At 45.2% G+C, this 20,588-nt stretch overlaps 1 protein-coding gene across 6 annotated transcripts in view; it reads right to left on the bottom strand.

Annotated features, from left to right (window-relative positions):
* The window catches only part of NCOA1 (nuclear receptor coactivator 1), a 1,112,411-nt gene that overhangs the window by 119,131 nt on the left and 972,692 nt on the right, over positions 1-20,588 (bottom strand). For all 6 annotated transcript variants that reach the window (XM_085613077.1, XM_085613079.1, XM_085613078.1 and 3 more), the window contains one exon: positions 4,175-4,301. In XM_085613077.1, coding sequence (XP_085469203.1) covers positions 4,175-4,301 — 127 coding nt within the window. The remainder of the gene's footprint in view (positions 1-4,174; positions 4,302-20,588) is intronic.

Genomic DNA, 20,588 nt, shown 5'->3' with positions numbered 1-20,588 from the left:
ACCCAATTTGTGGGATGCCCATCGACCGTGGAAGCCCAAACAACCCCAAGGACACTGAAATTAGTGTATGGAATGATTTCCTAATCATTCCCGGATGCTCCTTTGTAACGTTCCCCCACATCCACCGTCTGTCTTCACATCTGTTTATCACTTATTAGATACAAGAGTACTTTTTCATGCCAGCATTTTATCTTGAAATGTTTGTGTTAGTATTTGTGAGTCTCTCAAAGAGAAAAATATGGGAAATGTTTGGGTTAGTATTTGTGAGTCTCTCAAAGAGAAAAATATGGGAAACAAACAAACATTTTATTAGAACGATTATTTATGGAGGCACGTTTGTTCTTACCAAGATGGGGCGAACACACTCGGCACTCTTATGAGAACAAATTGCCATTGTGAGTGGGTTTATTGAGATAAAGCGCGGCAATAAATCTAAGCAGTGCTTATAATGTCCACTGGCGCATACACCGTTTATACACCATCAAGCTACAACGGCCTATCTGGGTCTGTGCATATGGCTGCTTGTAAGTGTGGTTACACGAGTCAGGCTTGTTGCTTTTGTGTGTGCGCACTAAGAACCCAAGCGAATTTGTGTTGTTGTTGAAGCAAACGTTCCACAGACTTTCGAACACAGAGCAGCAACAGAACCTGTAATACTATCTATCCCACAGATACTGCAACAGGCCCAGACCCTGTGGAGCCCCACAAATCTGTGATTATCAGGGGCCCAATGCAAGTCCCTGGGTCGCAGGGGCGCTTCAGGGAGACCCATTCAGCGCCTGGCCAATGGATATGGGTGAGGGGTTCGGTCATCATATTCTGCAGGGGGGAGGGGCATTATTTTACATTACAGCACTGGTGATTATCTGGGAAAATCACTCAAAAATCTGACGAGGTAGTCACGTGCATCTTGTAGCTGTCTTACAGAGTGTGACACAGCCCCACTGTCGCAGCTATCTCCCTACAGGCCACGCAACAGATTTACAGTTTTTCGCAGATCCATACATCCACCCATAGATACACAGGCACGCCAGGCCGAGACCTAAAAAACGTAACTGACAAGGAGTGTCTGGGACTGGAATGCAACATTTTATAGTGTTTATAAACCAAAATAAATATTAAATAATTGAAACAGACAACTGGAAAGGCAGAACGTCCAAATACACAATTCCCCAAATCTCTTCTGCAGTTGAACTGCTCATGTTTACCGTATTTCGGAGAAAGAGGAAGAGCTAGCTGCAGTAGAGAGATGGTGGTGAGGTTGATTAGACAGTGGGGGAAGGACAGTCTGCCGACGGTCGAACTTTAAAAACCGTAATGGGTCCTCAACTTCTCTCTAGAGCAGGCAATCTTAAAACTCATATCAAATCCTCGAAACGTTGCGGGTTTTCTCTGGGAAGTCGTTAAACAAGCTGTTCCCATCAGTGAACGTTTTCGAAATATTTTTCCAGCACGTTACTTGAGATTCTTCTAGCGGGAACTATTGACAGGTTGGAATGTGTGGCTGCACTGCCCCTTGGTGACCAATGCTAAAGATTCAATTATTAGATTTTGTTAAATTCGCCTTAAGTAGTGTATTAGCGGGACTGGTGCGGGACTCCTTGAACAACAGAACTTTCTTCTGTGTGCTCCACAGGCAATACACAGGCACAATGCGTGCATGCGGTGGGACAGAAGATGTGCACGCGGGGACTGGCTTTGCTGGCGGCGAAAAAAAAAGTCCCCAGTGTATCACGCCGCCAGTAAAGCATCCAATCCCCGCGTGCACATCTTCTGTCTCGCTGGATTCGTATCGATTCCAAAAGGCCTCTGCATGGCAGAGCAGCGCATGCGCTGCTTTAGCCAGGCCGAGACCTAAAAATGAGACATGGTGAATTCCCACCAAGTGGAAGCTTCCACATGAGTCAATGATGCACAAATGCACACTGGGTAAGTAAGTTTTTTCATTTGCATGGGTAAAATATTTTACCCGTGAAAAAAGCCCCTCACCTACAACCCCATTAAATGTGCGGGTGTGCCCTCTTGTTTACTACTCTGGAAAGGCACTCCTGCGTTTCGCACGAGTAAATTCACAAATGTTTCTACTAGGAAAAATTACACACAAGAAGTATGTAAATACTCAAGCTTACAGGTTGTTGAGTGATAACTCTTCCTATGTGTATAGGTTACAGACCCAGAAGCTCAACAAACTCACTCCTAACCCTAAACTTGCTAATTTGAAAATTCTGCCACCTCATTCATAAGTGCGTCTCACAAACGTAAAATTCCACCAGTCGTAATTATGTGAATCAAGAGGTGGAATTCGTGTTTGCAGATTTTTTTTTGTGCACCGAAGCAATCAATAGGGAAAGAACAAAAGTGTACATCTGGCATGAACAGAGGCCACCACACAACTGCCCGCGGACAGATCAAAGTTTTGACCTGGGCTAATCAATGGTTTCACCTGTGGACTTAGAACACAATGAGGAAGACAACATTTGCCCAGTGGGTGGAACGGAAAGGCTGGATCCACAGAGGCGGTCTAAAAGTTGGACGGATATGAATTGCTCAGAAGAACCAAGAAGATCAGGGATTTTGGCAGCTGAGGCTTGATCCAGGGTCTTGTGATGCACCGCAAGCCTCCCTGCAGCCTTTCCTTGTTTGCAGGGTTCTAGGAACTTTTGCAGATCCAGTGGCTGCTCTAAGGCAGCTGCTTCCAAAGCAAGTCACGAGAAGTATACAAGAGCCAGTGAAGCACAGGGTGTCTCTAGGATACCCTGCACTTCAGACAATCACCTTGTACAATGCAAAACAAGTAGAGATCTGAGATGGGCACCTTACAGAACCACACTCTCTTCCTGCACTGATACAGATTTCACGATTTTATTATCTGACGCCATCCGCAGCTCGGCTTGCTGAAAAGTAAGGACCGTGATGATGCAAGACTAGCAGTGATTATCAAGCTGTTCAACATTACAATTTAAAATAATTATATGAGGTTATATGTACCTTATACTCACTGATGTGGTGCAAACCAGTTATCGCGTTTTTATCATCAAACCTTAAAAGTTTACAGAATATAGAGTTGTTAACTCACAGTTATTAAGGAACAAGATATACCTGGCAGAAGGTACTGCATACATGGGCATTCCTACGACGCCCTAAGAGACGAGGGTCAGAGCTGAGAATATATACATTATTGTTGAGATGAGAAGCGAAGCCGATGTGACACAATCAAGGTGCTGTCACCCCCAGGCACTGCTATACTTAGGAACGGAACTGCGCCATTTCCCATCCATGCGCAAAAGAACCTTTAGTGCCACATTTAATATTTGGGAACATTACCAGTACCTGTTTGCCCAATACTTCTCTCTTCACACAGAGCAGTCGCATGAATGTTGCTCTGTGTCGTTTCATGGAGTTCGCTTTACTTTGCCTTAAATTGGTTCAACAATTGCTCCACTATTAGTTCCATTTGCCTTGAAAGACTCATCAGTGACGAAACACACCTTGGCCGCCTGCTCATGACTGGCTAGATTACTACTGATGCAGGAAGCACAATTCTTACAAAAAAAGACTTACTTGAACAAACTGATTTCTACCTATGCTGTGGTGGTCAAAGTGTGCTAACAGCTATCACTTCTGCATTACACACGGGAGACTTTCTATCTAGGTTAAAGATCTTTTTAACAAAGAAAACAGGATATTGGAGCGGATCTCTACGTATACCAAGCCAGTGAAGGGACGTTTCCTTGTCTATCCCCTCTTCGTTACACCGAGGTCTTGAGGGTGAAATTAGAGAGACATGGACTGTTAGATAATCTGGGGTATCCTCATGATTGGGCACCAGCAGCATACACCAGATACTCTCTCAGATCCTTTGTCACATCACTAACAAAACCCGGCCACTCACGAGCACAAGAATGTCAGATCCCGCCCCCTAAACTCTCTATCACACTATACTGTGCTGTCACCTCTAAGTGACGATACAAAAAGCCAATTTAAAGAGATTAATGCAAGTGTGTCATGCAATAGTGTGTTTACGTTTTGAGATTATTGGGCTCTGCTCTTCCAATACAACAACCAAGGAGCACAGCGCACCACCAAACGCAACGCCATATTTAATCTCTGTTGTCAGTAATCGTTCCAAGTCTTTGTTTTGACCCGCTGTAGGTATAAAAGAAAAAATACATACTCTTCCTGTTTACTCATGGGTCCCCGGTTCATGGACGCCATGTTGTTGTTCATCCACGGTAGCTGCTCTCCAATCCCAGGCTGTCCAAAGGGGTGATCTGCGAGAGCGAGCTCCAGCTCTGGGAGACCTAAGGCACAAACAAAAGACAATGCTGGTCAACACTATGAACAGGGAGCAGTGGGGCTTAGCTAACCGCAGGGCTTGCACAGTACAACATGCGTAGTATAATGCAAGAACATGAAACACAACACACAGTGCGAACTCTTAGGGTGCAGTGGGACAGGACAGCACTAAGGAGGGGTATGAATACCAATCCAATGAAGAATTATGTCAACTCTGAAGGTACGAACTGTCGTTGATCCAAGTTTTGCAGTATTAAGTGGTATGCATTCGGGCTATGCATTTGAATTCATGACTAGTCATCAACGAAAACTGCCTTGGGGTTATTTGGGGAATTGTTTTTGAAGTACACGGGAAATATAAATTGGAATGTTAACTTCATTGCAAGTCCAATGCAACGCCTACAGGGTCTTTGCGCACGCCGTTTCTTGGCAGGGCCACAGTGCCTAATTTGAGCCAGTGGTTTCCAGTGCTCAGCACCGGCAATTAATCATCAACACCGGTGCTATAGTTGAATGAGCACCAGTTAAGGACAAACTCATTTCTGGTAAGCACTGGGAGATTAAGTGATTTGCCTTGAATCACAGGATGTTGTGCTGATGGATCCCAAGAGCCAAAGTCAGCGTTTCTGGCCATTACGCTACATCCTATCCCCAGTTCCTGATTAGTAGTTGACTCTGTTTTAGGGGGCGTTAGAGGAGAAATGGGATGGTGCACCCTGCCTCCTGACGACAGCCCCAGCACTTATTTTGTTTTATAAATTAACTGCAGGGCCGGAAAAGTTAGGGATTGTCTATGAAGGTCTCAAGCGTCTTTTAGATAGTGAAGCATTTCACAATATCAATCGAGTGAAAAGTTGGCAAGCCTCTCCTTCCTATAGGTCTATCAGGCGACCATGAAGTCATGGTGAGGAAGGCATAGGATGGTACACAGATCCGTGTTGAGGTTGTTGTTGAAAGAGCTTGTTTGACACAGCAAGACACTAAGGCACTACGGCTTAGACTAGCATGGGATAAAGAGATCCAGATGGGGAGGAAGATCGTCCTCGCACCTAGTGCCAAGGTGTGGCACTCTATGCCCAAGGAAATGAGATTGCTATGGGATTAACTACGTTTCAGAAAAAAATTAAAAACATGGCTGTTCCTCTGTTAACTCTCTGATCTACATTTCACCATCTGCTCCTCAGTGCTGGGAAGCCCTTGAGCAGCTATGTGCTTTATAAAACCATAAACATAACATCCAGAATCAGGCTGAATATCAGTGGGGACAAAGAAACAAGGTGACTGATTGGAACTCTGGCTCTCAGCAGTAACTGAGCACACAAGGGGCGTGTGCAAGGGGCATTTGGAAGAGGAAGGGCCTGATATGTTTCAGCCAGCCCAGGATTGGGAGACTCAAAGACTGGGTGCATTTATCAAGTGTTAGACACGTTTTGATCTGTACATATCTCGCTTAATCTCCACGAGGCAGTGGCTGTCGGTAAAGGAAAAGACTCTTTCATAGTAGTTCCTTTAACCTTTTTTCAGACTGTGCTCTTCAAAAATTACACCCTTTCAGACAATGGTAGAGTAGCAAATGTTTCCTGTCTTTGACCTTCTTGCGCTTTAGCAATCAATTGGGCAGAGTGAGAAGATCCTAGCATAAATCGTTCTCGCTTGAGGATAATTTCCACTCACAAATGGCTGGCAGGGTCTATTACTCAAGCATTAAACTCACTAATGGGGTCAGTCACACTATTACAAATCAGCATGGTACAAACGATTCCTGCGAGTATTTAAAAGCATTGGAAGTTCAATGAATGCCTCAGCTTCAGAGAAAAGAAATTAAAGGGGGTACATTATTTTCTAATTAAAGAAAATTGGCTTTCTGCTGGATACACTATTATTTTGAGGTCTAAGACTGGCTCCGCCGAACAAGTAAGTATTGCTACTGATGCAACATAGTTCTAAGGATTACCAGATCACAATGATACAGAAATAGATGAATGTAAAAGAAGACCACTAAAAGCAGTCACTAGAATTTGAAAATTTCAGATATAAGAATGCTGGCATCCATTGCCTCGTTATGGGATTCCGACTGGCAACCATTGTCAAAGTAGCACAAAGAAACTTTAATTATTGCTACCCTATCAGAGTATGTGTCTTAAAAATGACTTTATAGTTATGTATGGTAAAAAAACATCTTAAATTAAGTTAAAGAAAACCCAAGAGATTCACTGAAAAAAACCAAGGCAGAAAGTGACGCTATGGTTAGGTGTCGAAACGAGATAGTAAAGAAAATATTACTTACCCTGTAAGCATCTGTTCCTAGTTTGTTGTAGTGTAGATTCACATGCTCTGCATACTCCTGCCATCTGGTGTCAAGCTTGGATGTTTGAAAGTTGTTTTTCTTTCAAGCCATCTTTTGAGTCACTAGGTATAAAGTCACTCCTACACTAACCGGTAATGCACATGGGCACTGACTACTAGACTGTTTTTCGCGAAACGGGTGAGAGTAGCATGGAGTGGTCAGTCAACAGACTGTGGTGCATATTTGTATTGAGAAACTAGTAAAGAGAGGGGATCTGTGATCAGAGCCATATGCTTCCAGGGAGGAGAGTTCGAGCATGTGAATCTTCAGCACTACACACTACAAACAAATGCTCAAAGGGTATGTAACATTTTACGTTCGTAGCATGTGTTTCTGTAGATACATATGCTCTCCATACACTGTAAAGCAGTAAGCTTGTACAAGGAGTGACTAGAGTGTGGATGATGCAGATGCTGAAAAAGGTTCCTTAAGTGTGCAGCAAACACTGCCAGGCATTTGGTGGAGACACTTGGTGCAGTGGTCACGCCAAATGTAATACTTTGAAATGGTAATGACAACTGCTTACCACAAACTGCAAGAAGCGTCAGTAGGCAGGATTGATGGAAATGTGGAAGTAGGCATTCTTGAGGTCTAACATTGACCAGAAGTCACCTTGCTTCAGCAGTGGAACAGCAGCCTTAAGGTTCCTATGTGGAAGTGCTAGGAGAGGATGTACCGTTTGAGGGGCCAGAGGAAACCGTCTGTCTTCGGGATGAGGAAGTACAGAGAGTAAATCCCTTTGCCATTGCTGTAGGGGGTCGATGGGGGGAGTGGCTGTATGGGCCCTTTATAAGGAGCGCTTACACCTCTCCCTGTAGGAGGCTAAGATGCTCTCTTCCATGATTGCAGGGTGGGATGTTGGGAAGGGTTGTAATAAGTTCTAGCCAGTAACTGTGGTGAACCACTGCTAAGATCTGCTTCTCAGATGTGATTTCCTGCTAGCGAGGAAGGCAATACTGCAGTCTGCTGTAGCCTTGTGGTAAATAATGCTGTTAGGGCTGCTGCTATCTCTGATAGGAAGAGATCGGCTCAGAGGCATCCTGTACTGATGCCTCTGAAAAGAACCTCTAGGAGTCGCTGTCTGGAGGGCCCCTATGGCTTTGGCAGTGTCAATGCCTTTCTTTATAAGCTTCAGCATTTGGTCAACCTGTGACAAGGTCTTCACAATTGATGGCAGATTTACCAGATGCTGCTGGACTAAGGGTTTAAAACCCAAAATGTAATCACAAAGGTTGCCTGACCAAGACACTAGTGTTGACACCCCTGAGTTGTGATATCCACAGCGTCAAGGGTACACCAGAGTGTGGCATTAGAAATGGCAATCAGCAACACATGCTACGAACACAAATTTTAGAGAAAAAAACCCACTAAAACTCATGCCAGTTACGCTGTATAGTTATTTGACTTGAGCACCGTAGTAATAAATGTGTGAATGTTCAATAATTAGAACGCTTGTAAATAAAGTGTCATTGGACTACATATATTTTTCACAGACATGGCATCAACATATTTATGCCATGGCAGTGAAAATAAATGCAGCCTAATAAAACATCCTGCCAGCGGATGCAGTCATTCATTACTATGGTGTAAGGGTCAAATCACGTGCTTTTTCACAGAGGAGGGGAATGGGTCAGGACCTTCTGGACCATCATGTTCTTTATCTTCACTACATTTATTTTGCCCTATGAAATGTGATTGTGCTCTGGGTCTGCTTAAATACCCTTTTAATGTCCTTGAAAGAATAGCATGTAATAACTCATGCATGAAGATGTGCAGAAAGTGATCCAAAACATGTACTGTACATTGAAACTTCCTACTTGACCTATTTACATTCCCCATATGTCCACAAGAATTGGTGCCTAAAATGCAAATATGTCAGGGAAAGTAAAATAGCATATGTGAGGTGCAGTATGCATTTACACCACCCACATATGACAAAATATATGCCTATCAGAAGCAGTACTGTGCTGTGGCTGGGCTGCAGTTCAAGTAAACAACAATAGCAGGGAAAATGCATTTGCCATTAAGGAAAAGCCTATTTGTGTTTGCCCGCTCTCTCATATAACCCCTAAACCATCACATGTAAGCCCACGAGGCAGGGTGTCAATACACAAAAGTAGGGCACACTACATATTGGGGTTAGTGTGCCTTCACACTAGATTTTCCTAAGTAAACCTAGATGGGATTAACATATTAATTATCTATCTTTGCTTGATGAAAATATACAAAATGCTTTCGGATTACATCTTAAAATCTGACAGATTTAAGCAGAAAAGTAACTTTATAAAAATGTTTAATGGGCTGCTTGAGCCAGAATTGGCTTAATATCAGTTCTGCCACTCATCACTCCAGAGCGAGAATACCCATTCTTGGCAGGAAGAGTGAACGACTTGGCTCAGAGGAGAATGGGTGGTAACCGCTGACCTCTTAGCAGAAATTAGGCATCTGCAAGTAGACAAAACAGTCGGCAGAACAAAGGGTAGCTTTAGCACCACTTCTTTTGATTTGGAAATGCCAAGGATGGTGCCTCCTATTCTTTTCAAGGCCCTCCCAGACAACCAGGCTCCTGTCATCATAAGTTTGAAAATCAGTTTTAGCCACATCAGGTAGGATAGGAGGGGAGCTCATCTAAATAGGCACGTGGTTAAGGAGCTGAAGATAGTCCTAAATGATAGCAATTGGGTTTCAACATGTTGAAGCAGGAGCATTGGGGAAATTATATTGTAAGGTAAACAGGAAGAGCTGCAAAAGGGGACTGCAAGTAATTAGATCAAATTGGGCGGTAGAAGTTCATCAACCTCTAGCCAGTGCCCCACCACCTCTTCAGAACATTCCTGAACCTGAAAAGACTATCTAAAGAAACAGATCCTGCTAGAAAAAGACACCTGACTTCTGCTGAAAGAGGGCTCACTCAATGTCTCAAGAACTCCTAACTAACTCCTACTGGTAACCAGGGATTAAACTGCTCTTCAGTGGTCAAGAGGTTGGCCTCCTGTTTTCCTGCTTCAGGGACACAAAAAGCAGAAGCATCCCCTGATCCCAAGAAGGCCCAGCTCACCACTGAGGACTGGACCCTGTAGGAGTCCTGGGTGAAGCGACCTGGTGCCTAGAAGGACTCTGGGGGCTTCAGGAGGAACTTGTAAAGAACTCTGAAAAGGGGACCTAGTCACTTTTCACTCTCTGGAGGACTGGGACAAGGGGCAGCAGTATGCCCACGGAGGTCACAAGAAAATCAGGTCCGTCTGATTCAGAGCTTTTTGCAGAGCTGAAAATGCGAGACCTAACGACAAAGGTATCCTGGCCTCGTGGAGCCCTGTGCAGCTAGAATTCCTAGCCTTGCACTACATGATTTCGACTTCCAAAAAAGACTAAATATGAAGGTAAATCATTGGATTGGAGCAAAGCAGCAAATCTTTCTGACAGGCAAAGCACTCTCGGGAGCAACAAAATCCAGGTTTACCCTGCTCAGTTTGGAGCCAAAACCAACGGCTTTAGCGTGACTCAGCAATGACCTATTAGAATTCGAGGGACCCCATCCTGCCACAGCCTTGGGCCTAGCTCTGCAGGAAGATTTCTACTTCCATAACAAAGACTATGTCAGAAGATAAAACCTTTGACGGGACGACCCTCTTGGTTGTCCCATCTCTAATGTGATCGCCCTGAAATCATGCGTATGTCCTAGTCAACTGTGAACAGTGACTTTTGATTAGTGCTTTGGTTCTTACTGGTGCTTTTTTACCTTAATACTTTAAAAAATAATCTGTTTCCTATTAACCTATCTTGATAATCTTGGTGTCCTTTTGCTTATTATATTTGTCTCTATGTTCCTAAATTGGTGTGGGGATTTAATTATGTTGGTGTGATCTTTACTTTTACATTTTAGGGGTTGAGCTGGGATTCTCTAAGAACTGTGTTATGACCTAACCTGGGTTTATTGAGTTAGAAGAGGTGCCACCTTCCCAAATTAATAAGCCCATTTTTGGCAGAAAAAATACCTTTAGTACAACGCATTCCACCTGAATAGTATTTATACACACTTGGTAAAGGACAAACTCATACTTATGTCCTGCATACGAATGAGATATGCATAACTCTAAAGAAAAGGTACTCTAAACAGCTTCAAAATGCAAGATTGTCAGAGGAAACTAGAAGAAGGATGCAGCACAGGAGAGATAAAAAAGGGATGATGAAGATTGTTGCAAATCGAACAACAGACTGCTAAAAAAAGTATATATATCAATGTCCAAATGTTCTGAAGGCAATTTTGTAGACATAGGTGTTCAGCTTCATGAAAACTACAGGTAGATTAGCTCTCATCTAAAGTCACCCACAAAATAGCAAACACAAGGAGATGATGGACTGAGCGCTGAATCTTTTCAGACACTCACCGCTAGTCACAGATCTGGGTTGAATCCATCATCGCTCTTTAAATCACTTCGCCACCCCAGTTCAGACCCAGCTATATGCAAATCAGTCTTGACCCTGGCCTCATTGGAACAGTCCCGAACTTCCAAGCCAGGTCTTCCCTGGACCGGAAACAAGCATCCTGGAACCGGTTTCGGGGTAACACCCCTCATCAGCCAGGTTAGCTTGAATCCGGTGGCAAAGTGAGCAAGGGACCCACGTCTGGGCCTTCCCTGTCAACTTAGGAGGAACAAAGCAAACACTGGGGGTGAGTGTCTGAAAAGTTTCAGAGCTCCGTCCATCATCTCCTTGTGTTTGCTTTGTTTGCCCAAAGTTGGCAGGGTATGCCCAGACGTGGGTCCCTGATTTGCATACAGCTGGGTCTGAACTGAGGTGGCGAAGTGAGCTAAAGAACGATGATGGATTCAACCCAGATCTGTGACTGGGGGTGAGTGTCTGAAAAGTTTCAGCGTTCTGTCCATCATCTCCTTTGTGTTTGTCCGCCCACAAAATAGGGCATGTACCAATAATCTATTCATGAATCTTTAACATGAACAACTGTGAAAGTCATAGGAAGTACTATGCTGCTTGTTGTGGTAGATCTGTTAATGCTAGATTTTGCTATAACCATTTTTATGTAAGGATTGCACATGATTATACAGTACCAGGAAAGATCAATAACCCTACTCTTATTAAAGAAGAAATAAATACATACAAAAGGAGCACATGCCATGCTGTATCACAGCAGGCCACTATCACCAGGAGAAAACATGGATGCCTAAACTGATCCAAAATCAGTGTGGGCAGTATTGGAAGTCCAATACTTGAATAAATAGATGTGATATGCATATCAAAGTAGCATCACTAATAAATATCTCTGCACACAGATGAGCTTCTGCCAGTAAAGTTAACTATCTTGCAAAAATCAGCACCGTTTCTTTTTGCCACTTTCCATACCAAGAGCATGGAGTCACGAAGAACCGGGGCTACTGGTATGTGGAACTACGGCCCTGAGATGGGTGCAGCCCAGTACCTATAAATCCGTTCACAGAGCGGGAAAAATGGGTGGTTTGGTAAGGAATCTATAGCTACACAGTCTCTATAAGATAAGGTGTTACCGATGGTAATTAACGTGTTCATCTGATAGAGACTTCTAGCTGTAGATTCCTTACCTTTGAATAGATACCGGAGCAATACTTCTCCAGAGGTGGGTCTTCAACCTTGATTTAGACTAGGAAGTCCTGCAGGATCGAATGGGCAAAGAGCCCGTCCTAACAGACCTGACTGTCCAGACAGTAGTGCTTAGTGAACATGTGCAGCAAGGCCCACATCGCTGCCTGGCAGATATCCAGAGCTGTATTTCGACGTGCTAAAGCAGTGGTCGCATCTTTTGCTGTAGTGGAATGAGCAGGCAAACCCTCCGGGTGTTGCTTCTTGGCCAATGTGTAGCAGATCTAAGTGCAGAGAACGATCCATCAGGAGATGGTTCGCTTCTGCTCGGCTTTCAACGTTTTGGTTCCGACAAAGGATAAGCGGATTGTCCACCCAGAATGGTTTTGTGCGGTCAAGGTAGAAGGACAACGCTCTTTTTGGGTACAGATGGTGGAGTATCTCCTCTTACTTAGAGGGATGAGATGGAGCATAAAAAGTAGGCAAAGTGATGGAATGGACTACATGGAATGGAGTGACTACTTCAGGAAAGAAGGATGCCCAAATGCGCAGGACCCGTTTGTTTGGGAAGAAAGAGACATATGGAGGCTGAGATGACAACGCCTGCAGTTCACGGACCCTCCGGGCAGATTTAATTGCCACCAGAAAAGCAGTCTTGATTTTAAGAAGCCTACATGGGCAAGTATGAAATGGCTCAAAGGGAGCATACATTAGAAAAGTAAGAAGCAGCTTAAGGTCCCATCGAGGCATAACGAAGGGTGGTGGCGGAAGGAAGTGTTGCAACCCTTTAACATTATACACGTGGGGCTGAAATTTGACAGCTGTCAACTGTTGCCACTCAATCTCCAAGCATGAAGGTGGAGGGTTGACAGGTTCAGGTGGCAAACCCTCCCCTGCTGCTGGGACAGAAGATCCTACCAAAGGGGCAGCCTAATCGAGACAACAGCTCGGGATACCAAACTCTCTGAGCCCATTCTGGAGCCATAAGGAGGACTTGGGCCCGGTTGTTCGTGATCTTCTTGAGAACTCTGGGCAGGAGTGGTCTGCGCAGAAAGGCATACGGGAGGCCTGAGCTCCGTTCGAGTTGAAAGCATCACCAAGCGAAAGCCGCCCTGGGAAATTCCAGCTCGCAGAAGTGCTGACACTGCACTTTCTCAGCAGTGGCAAACAGATCTAACAAAGGCTCTCCCCACTGCTGAAAGAGACCCTGCACAACCTCTGAATGGAGAAGCCATTTGTGATCCGCTAAGTATTTGCAGCGGAGTTTGTTCGCTCTGGTATTCAGAGATCCTGCCAGGGAAATGCCCTGACATTCCAGTCATGTCCAGAGATGTACAGCTTTTTGAAAAAGGCTCCAAAAGGGTCCACAACCTCACCTGCCCTATTTGTTGCAGTACCACATGGTAGTGGTGTTGTCTGTGAACACCTTTACTAACCTTCCCTTGATGGAGGGTAGAAAGGGTTCAAAGCAAGCCGGATCGCTAATAGCTCCAGTACTTTGATGTGGAGGCTAAATTCTGCGGACACCAGAGGCATATAATCTCCACCTCTCCCAGATAATTGCTCCAGCATAGGACTGCTCACTACTGTCAGATCCGGTTGGGAAAGAGAGAGGGGTCTGTCGCTGCCCCAATCGCAGTTCGTCAACCACCACTGCAGACCTTTTGCAGTGCCCTCCAAGATCTAGACCATATCGGAGAGATTCTCTTGATGCTGTGCCCACTAGAACTTCAGGTCCCACTGCAGAGCCTGCATATGCCATTGGGCATGTGTCACAAGCAGGATGCAGGAGGCCATGAGGCCCAGCAGCCTCAGAGTCAGTCTTGCCGAAATCCAGGATAGAGGTTGAAACATAGGTATCGTAGCCCTGAATATCCTGGACTCCCCATTCGGGAGGATAAGCCTGAAACTGCACTGTGTCCAGAACAGCTCCGATGAAAGGGAGCATCTGAGAAGGGGTCGTGTGAGATTTCAGCACATTTATAGAGAACCATAGCAAAAGTAGTCTGGAGGTGAGAGATGACGGCTTGGGGCGAGCCCGCCTTTAACAGCCAGTCGTCGAGATAGGGGAAGACTGGCACCCCAGATCTCTGCAGAGGAGCTGCAACCACCGCCATCACCTTGGTGAATCCCCGAGGGGCAATGGTGAGGCCAAAGGGTAGCACAGTGAACTGAAAGTGTGCGTGGCCTGCCATGAACCGCAGGTAACGTCTGTGGGTGGGCAGGACGGAAGTGTGGAAATATGCATCCTGCAAGTCCAATGCTAATATACAATCTCCCGGGTCCAGCGCAGACAGGTCTTGAGCGAGCATGAGCATTTTGAATTTATCCTTTTTCAGCAAAAAATTAAGAGGGCGTAGGTCTAGGATAAGAGAAAGGCCTCTATTCTTCTTGGGCGCCAGAGTGTAGCGGGATTATCAACCATGACCTACTTCTAATGATGACACCTTCTTTATGGTTTATGGCTCCCTTGGCCAAGAGAGCGGTCACTTCCTGGTGAAGTAAGGTGATATGGGCCTCCATCAGCCTATTGCAAGTGGGTGGTATGGGTGGAGGGGTAGTCACGAAAGGGGTTTGGGGGGGAAGTAGCCCCATCAGACAATGTGAAGAACCCAGCAGTTGGATGTTATCGACTGGCAGTGGTGCAGCTGCTGGCGTATCCTGCGGCTGACTGGGTGCCCCTGATGGCCAGAGGGCAAATTAAAGAGGCTTGGCGGCAGCGGCTCCTGGGGTGGAGGCTGCAGTGGACTGTCTTGACCCTCTGGCTACCTGATCCATGAGGTCTGTTGGTACGGTGTCCTTGGCCACGCAGGGGATGAGAAGCTTGCATGCCATGGTGCCTCAGTGGGTAGAGATGCAATTGGAAACCTCTTCTGGTGCCACGAAAGGAGCGAAAGGCAGACAGGGGTTGGTGAGGGGCCACGGAAAGGCCCAAGGACCTGGTTGTAGCTTTGCTTTCCTTGAAGCACTCTAGCGCTGAGGCCGCCTTGTCTCCAAAGAGACGGGAGCCATCAAAGGACATGTCCATGAGAGAGGTCTGGACATCTCCCGAACAGCCAGTGGTTCTCAACCAGGTATGTCGCCTAAGGGCCACCGACGATTAAACCTCTCTGTCAAGTGGGTCGGTCATATCCAGCTCACAGCATATGGCGAACTTACCTGCGTCCCTCCCGTCAGCAATAGCTTGGAAGAGTATGGCTTGGGCCTCCTCCTAGACCATAGGCAACACCTGTGCAACCAAGTCCCAGAGCGAATGGGAGTATAGGTCCAAAAGGCAGGCGGTGCTCACTGACAACAATGCTTTGCCGGTGGAAGAAACACAATATCGTGGATAGAACTAGTTAAAGCCTACAGACTGCTCAGACTGGCTGAAACTCAGGGGAGCACAAAACTAGGCCGCCTAACTTCTGTCTCCCTTAATTTTAAAGACCAGTATCTATTTGAGTCTTTCCTTGATGTTGTTCAACCATCCATGGCAAGGAAGCTATATATACAGTTCAGAATGGGCTCCCTGCCGGTTCATGCATTTACAAACATATGGTCAAAAGCTTCTCCCATTGGATGTCCTTCTTGTGTCAGCCAAGAAGAGCCAAAAAGAGTCAGTCATTCATGTTTTCTTTTTCTGTCCTGGCTATAATGTAGCCAGGAGGTACTGGCTCTTACCACTTTGCAGGAACTTGGGGTATCGGCAGTGTCTGGAGGCCTTTAAAGTTTTGAGAACTGACACCCATCCTCCGATTGTTTTTGCTGTGTCCCGTTTCCTTAATTGTATGTGGCTTAGGCGCCGTAAGCTTTTAAACTCCCCCCGCATATGTTAAACGCCCTTTTTGTATTTTCTACTGTTTTAACACTATTAATTCATAAAATCGCTGTTTTTACTTCTTTTTAATTTTAACATCTTTTTAACTGTTATGAAACCTGATCAATTCATCTGCTTTCTTGTTATATTTTTTTATGTTTATTGATGTTTTTATTGCTCAAATCCAGTGATGTATGTATTATACTTTCTGCTTTTATGGTCTATAATGACCGAAATAAAGCTTCAAAAATGGGAAACATTTTTCCCCCCAAGCTAGCCAGCCTCTTGAATTCCCTGTCCGGAAGAGTGGTAAGGAATGTGCCAGGATTTACTCTGGAAGTGGAGGCTTGGCCCACCAAGTTCTCCTGGATAGGGTGTTGGATGAGAAAGCTGGGGCCCCCTGAGGCAGGGTAATGGTGGCGGGCAATTGACCTATTCACAGGAGACTCTGTGCAGGGCTTGGACGAGGCCCGAAGTAGGACAACCATGAGGACTTTATTAAATGGGATGAGTGTTCGACTACCGGCTGAAACACCTCCGTCAAGATGTTTGTCTTGGCGACCATAGAGGGCAGCTGAAGGTCCAGGACCTCCGCCCCCCTCCTCATCACCACAGCCAATGAGGCTCCCTCCTCCGTAGACATGGTAGGAGGAGAGACCGAGCCAGTTTCTGGGGAGATGTCCACTACCATCCTCCAAATCCTCACATCAGGTGTCCTCGGTGAGGTCTACGGGCTGGCATTCCTGAGGGACCAGTGGGCTCTCTCATTCAGCCCCAAGTCCTAGTCCATAGGAACAGGGCATAAGCTTCCGGCATGGATGGCATGGCTCCAGTCGGTGCCAGAGTTGCCGTCGTCTGACGCCCATCCTGCTCCATGTCAAAGTCAGGGATGAGAATAGGGACGGCGCAGGGGACGTTGGCAGAGCAGCTGGCACCGGGGAAGGTCAAGGTTGTTCGACCGGTGCCAGTCAGGATCCATCCATGGATCTCAGGGGGAGGAGCCCGACTATCACCGGGAGCGAACCCACATGCAGAAGATAGTTGAGGCCCGAAGGCGCTCCAGTTGGAATTTGCCGCTCCAATATGGGATGCATGGCCTCATAAAACTTTCAGAGTTGGGTGGGGGCTGCTTTAGTTCCCAGAAACTCAGGGAGGTGAAGAGACAGGCCAGGCACAGACTCAACCATGGTGCCAGGCCTTAAATGCCGGAGCACCTTCGACTCGTCTGATGACTCTGATGGATGGGGTGAAGTCCTCTTTGACTTCATGTTCTTTTTATTTTTGTGCAACTTATCCGAATGCCGGGATGACTTAGAGTGCGACAACGAGCATTTGAAGTGGCTCTGCGACCGATCCCGGGACCTTCCTCTCGACTGGGATCAAGATCGTCACTGTGTCGCATGTCGAGCGACAAGGAGCTTGAAGGAGGGCTCTCGCAAGGCCTTTGGGTGCATGGTACGACAATCGAAGCAGGTCTTGGCGTAAAGGTTTCATTTGAGGCACCAGAGGCAGACGAGGTGTGTGCCTGCTACTGACATTTGCCGGTGACAGGCTCCGCAGGGCTTATAACCACCGTTCCTCAGAAACATGATTGCCACACCTGGAGACAATGTCTCAAAAAATCTTTAAAAAAAGATCAGTCAAAAAGTGACTGGGGGTAGATCTTTTCCAGATCCGCGCGGACTGGCACGGAAAGTAAAGAACTGACGTCAGCGCGCTGGAGTGGCGCTTATGTAGGCACAGCACAGGTCACTTCCAGCGCAAACAACTCCACATGAAACCGAATGACGCCACTTACTGGCAAGCAGAGGTACTGCTCACGGAAATAGTTCCGGATCGAGGCTGACGCGGGTATAATTCAAAGGTAAGAAATCCGCAGCTAGAAGTCTGTATCAGATAGCAAAATATTGTACCAGAAGAAATATTTCAATTTCCAACTAAAAGCACAGAATATAGTTTCTAAACATCACTGCACAAGCAGACTAGAGATCTAACAATGAATTTGGACTATTCAGGTAAAATCAATGTCTTACTCAAACGTTAGAGACGTACCACAGGAATAAAGTGTACAATTCATGGAAATCTGTTAAAATACCTATTTAGGTTACACCGACTTCATATAAAATGAATTTGACATAGTAAAAGTATTATTTATGATACTGTTAAGAGGGATTATAATACAACTCCTAGGAAAGGCAGAATGTCAAAGGTCACTCAGGATGAGATTAGTAAGAAAATAAAGCTAATGGAAATCTAAAAGTCCATTAGTGAATCAGTTTAAAATAGGTGACAGTACTACTAGACCATACAAAGTTTCTATTCCGAAGAATGAAGAAAGCAATTAAATACTGGAATATAAAAAGACATTTCTTAGATCTTATTACATACACCTATATCACTTTTCATGTTTCTTACTTTCCACCATTACCTTCCACAATCTATTTTGTCACAGTTTATTAAAAGGGCCCTATTATCATTATTAGAATCATTTTAGGCCAAAACTGGAGGCAAGTATTTTGCTGACTACACTAACTGTCCCGAGACATTAGAATTCCCTGGGATGTGTTTTACTGACAACCTAGATAAATAGTAAAAGGTTAACTTTTTGAGCACAGATAATGCGTACAGTAGTGGGATCTTTGAAAAACCAAAAAGCCATTCCCAACAAATGCTGGTGATGGCATAGTCAAGTACTACCTCCTGTTGACTCCATAAGGCTTATTCTTAAGAACACTACTTTTTAATTTAGGATTGCAGTGTAAATAAGCCATGCTTATCCTGGAGCCTCTATATGGTTTATGAGTGCAGATTTCTCTTTTTTTTTGTAACCCTGGTTTTAAGGCCAGAAACATGATCCAAGGCAACCGGTGCACATCCACCCAGGTGGAGAGGAAGTGATTCACAAGAAGGAGCATGAACATCTCATCATCCTCTCTTTTATTATAGCTGTCTGCTAAGACTAAGCAGGTCACCAATAGGGCACTAGGAGAGGTTGATGGACTCATATGTGGAAAGAAGAGCAAGACTAGGTATGCACGTCATTTGCTGAAAAGAGCGAGCTCTGCAAAAGTGAAAGATGTGCACAACCACTCAGCAGTACACAATAGGTGGATAGAGATTGGATGTGCATGCAAGACTGTGTGATCAGATAAGAACAAATATTAAGGTAATCATAAAAGAATAATAAAGGTAAACTCCTTTCCTTGAAAGGGAAAAGAAACAGCCCCTCTCTCGAGAAAGTCTGTGATATGAGTGACCTCCCCCCTTCCCCAACTGGAGCACCTCAGTCTGGGGTGTCGCAAGTGAGTTGCTTAGGGATGGCCACAACTATCTGATTAGAAAACCAAGACCAACAACAAAATGTTGAATCATGGCAAAATTGACCTCAGGTGATTTATGAGTAAATCAGTGCAACAACTAGTTAAAGAAGCCTTATTCGCAGTCTCAGATAAGGAATGGGGAGCTCGGCCTGTTCAAGGAAGCTAAAGAGTGTGAGGCATCAATCAGCGATCCTGAGGACAGTAAAGCTGTTGTACACCTCTCCACGGGGGCATCATGAGGGAGTCACAAGGGGGAAAATACAACCCTTGGACCATTTTGACAAACTCAGTGGAGGATTCCGGATCTACTTTGAACAATCCCCTCACTTTGGAAGTCTTGCTGCGTGGATAGACCATAAAAGTATTAACAAATTAAACCAAATGTCGCAATTTATATCATAGGACATGGCTTATCCTGAAGTCACGGGCCAAGATTACAACTCTCAATCACTTTTGGATCCCTTAATCTAGATAGAAGGGAGACAGCTGATGGCAAGAATTTAGAGTGTCAAAGGACCAAAACCGCAAACAGCCAGGATACAGAGTTGTAACTTGAGAATGAACAGCAGGTGATTAAACTACAAGAATTGGCCACTTTAGTCTTTGAAATCGCTGCCCAGGTCCACAGAATCAAGTTCTTTCTGAACAAGGCTACGGAAAATGCTGATGGATAAAGAGGTAAGGAAGGATAGTAGGATCGAGAGTCCCAGACCTGTCATCACATGCTGCCTACTGGGCCAGAGGAGCCTTATAATTTAATGGGATCTTAATGGGAGAAAGGTTACCACTTGACTTGTCTTCTAAAAAATGAAAACGCACCAGCTCCTGCAGAAGAGAGGCACTTTTGTTCTGCATACACAACATTGTTTTCTTCAAGGATCTTGTCACAAATATGCACCTGTTCGCAGCAGCTGCTACAAACTGCTTAAGGCATGATGTACATGGTTTGAACTCATGGTGGTGCACCAAAGAATGCCCATGCTATAGCTAAGTAAAGGTAAAGAGTTAGAAATTTGAATAGAAGCAGGGCTGTATCCTCACAGAAAGTAAGTGAACGCCAGAGAAGCAGACTCCTGCCAATACCGATCAAAGGAAAAATGGGATTGGGAACAGATGAGCAGGCACACACTGAAGGGGTATGAGCACTTATAATGTACACCCATACGCAGTGCATGGGCTGTTCAGGGCTTTGCAATAACTGGTGAGATGCAGCTTCCAGTCCTGCCAGTGGGAAAGGGTACTCACAGGAGGA

Source organism: Triturus cristatus, chromosome 6 (genome assembly GCF_964204655.1).
Source record: "Triturus cristatus chromosome 6, aTriCri1.1, whole genome shotgun sequence".
Taxonomy (NCBI): Eukaryota; Metazoa; Chordata; class Amphibia; order Caudata; family Salamandridae; genus Triturus; species Triturus cristatus.
The sequence above is the reverse complement of the archived record's forward strand: the minus strand, read 5'-3'. Positions and strand labels throughout refer to the sequence as shown.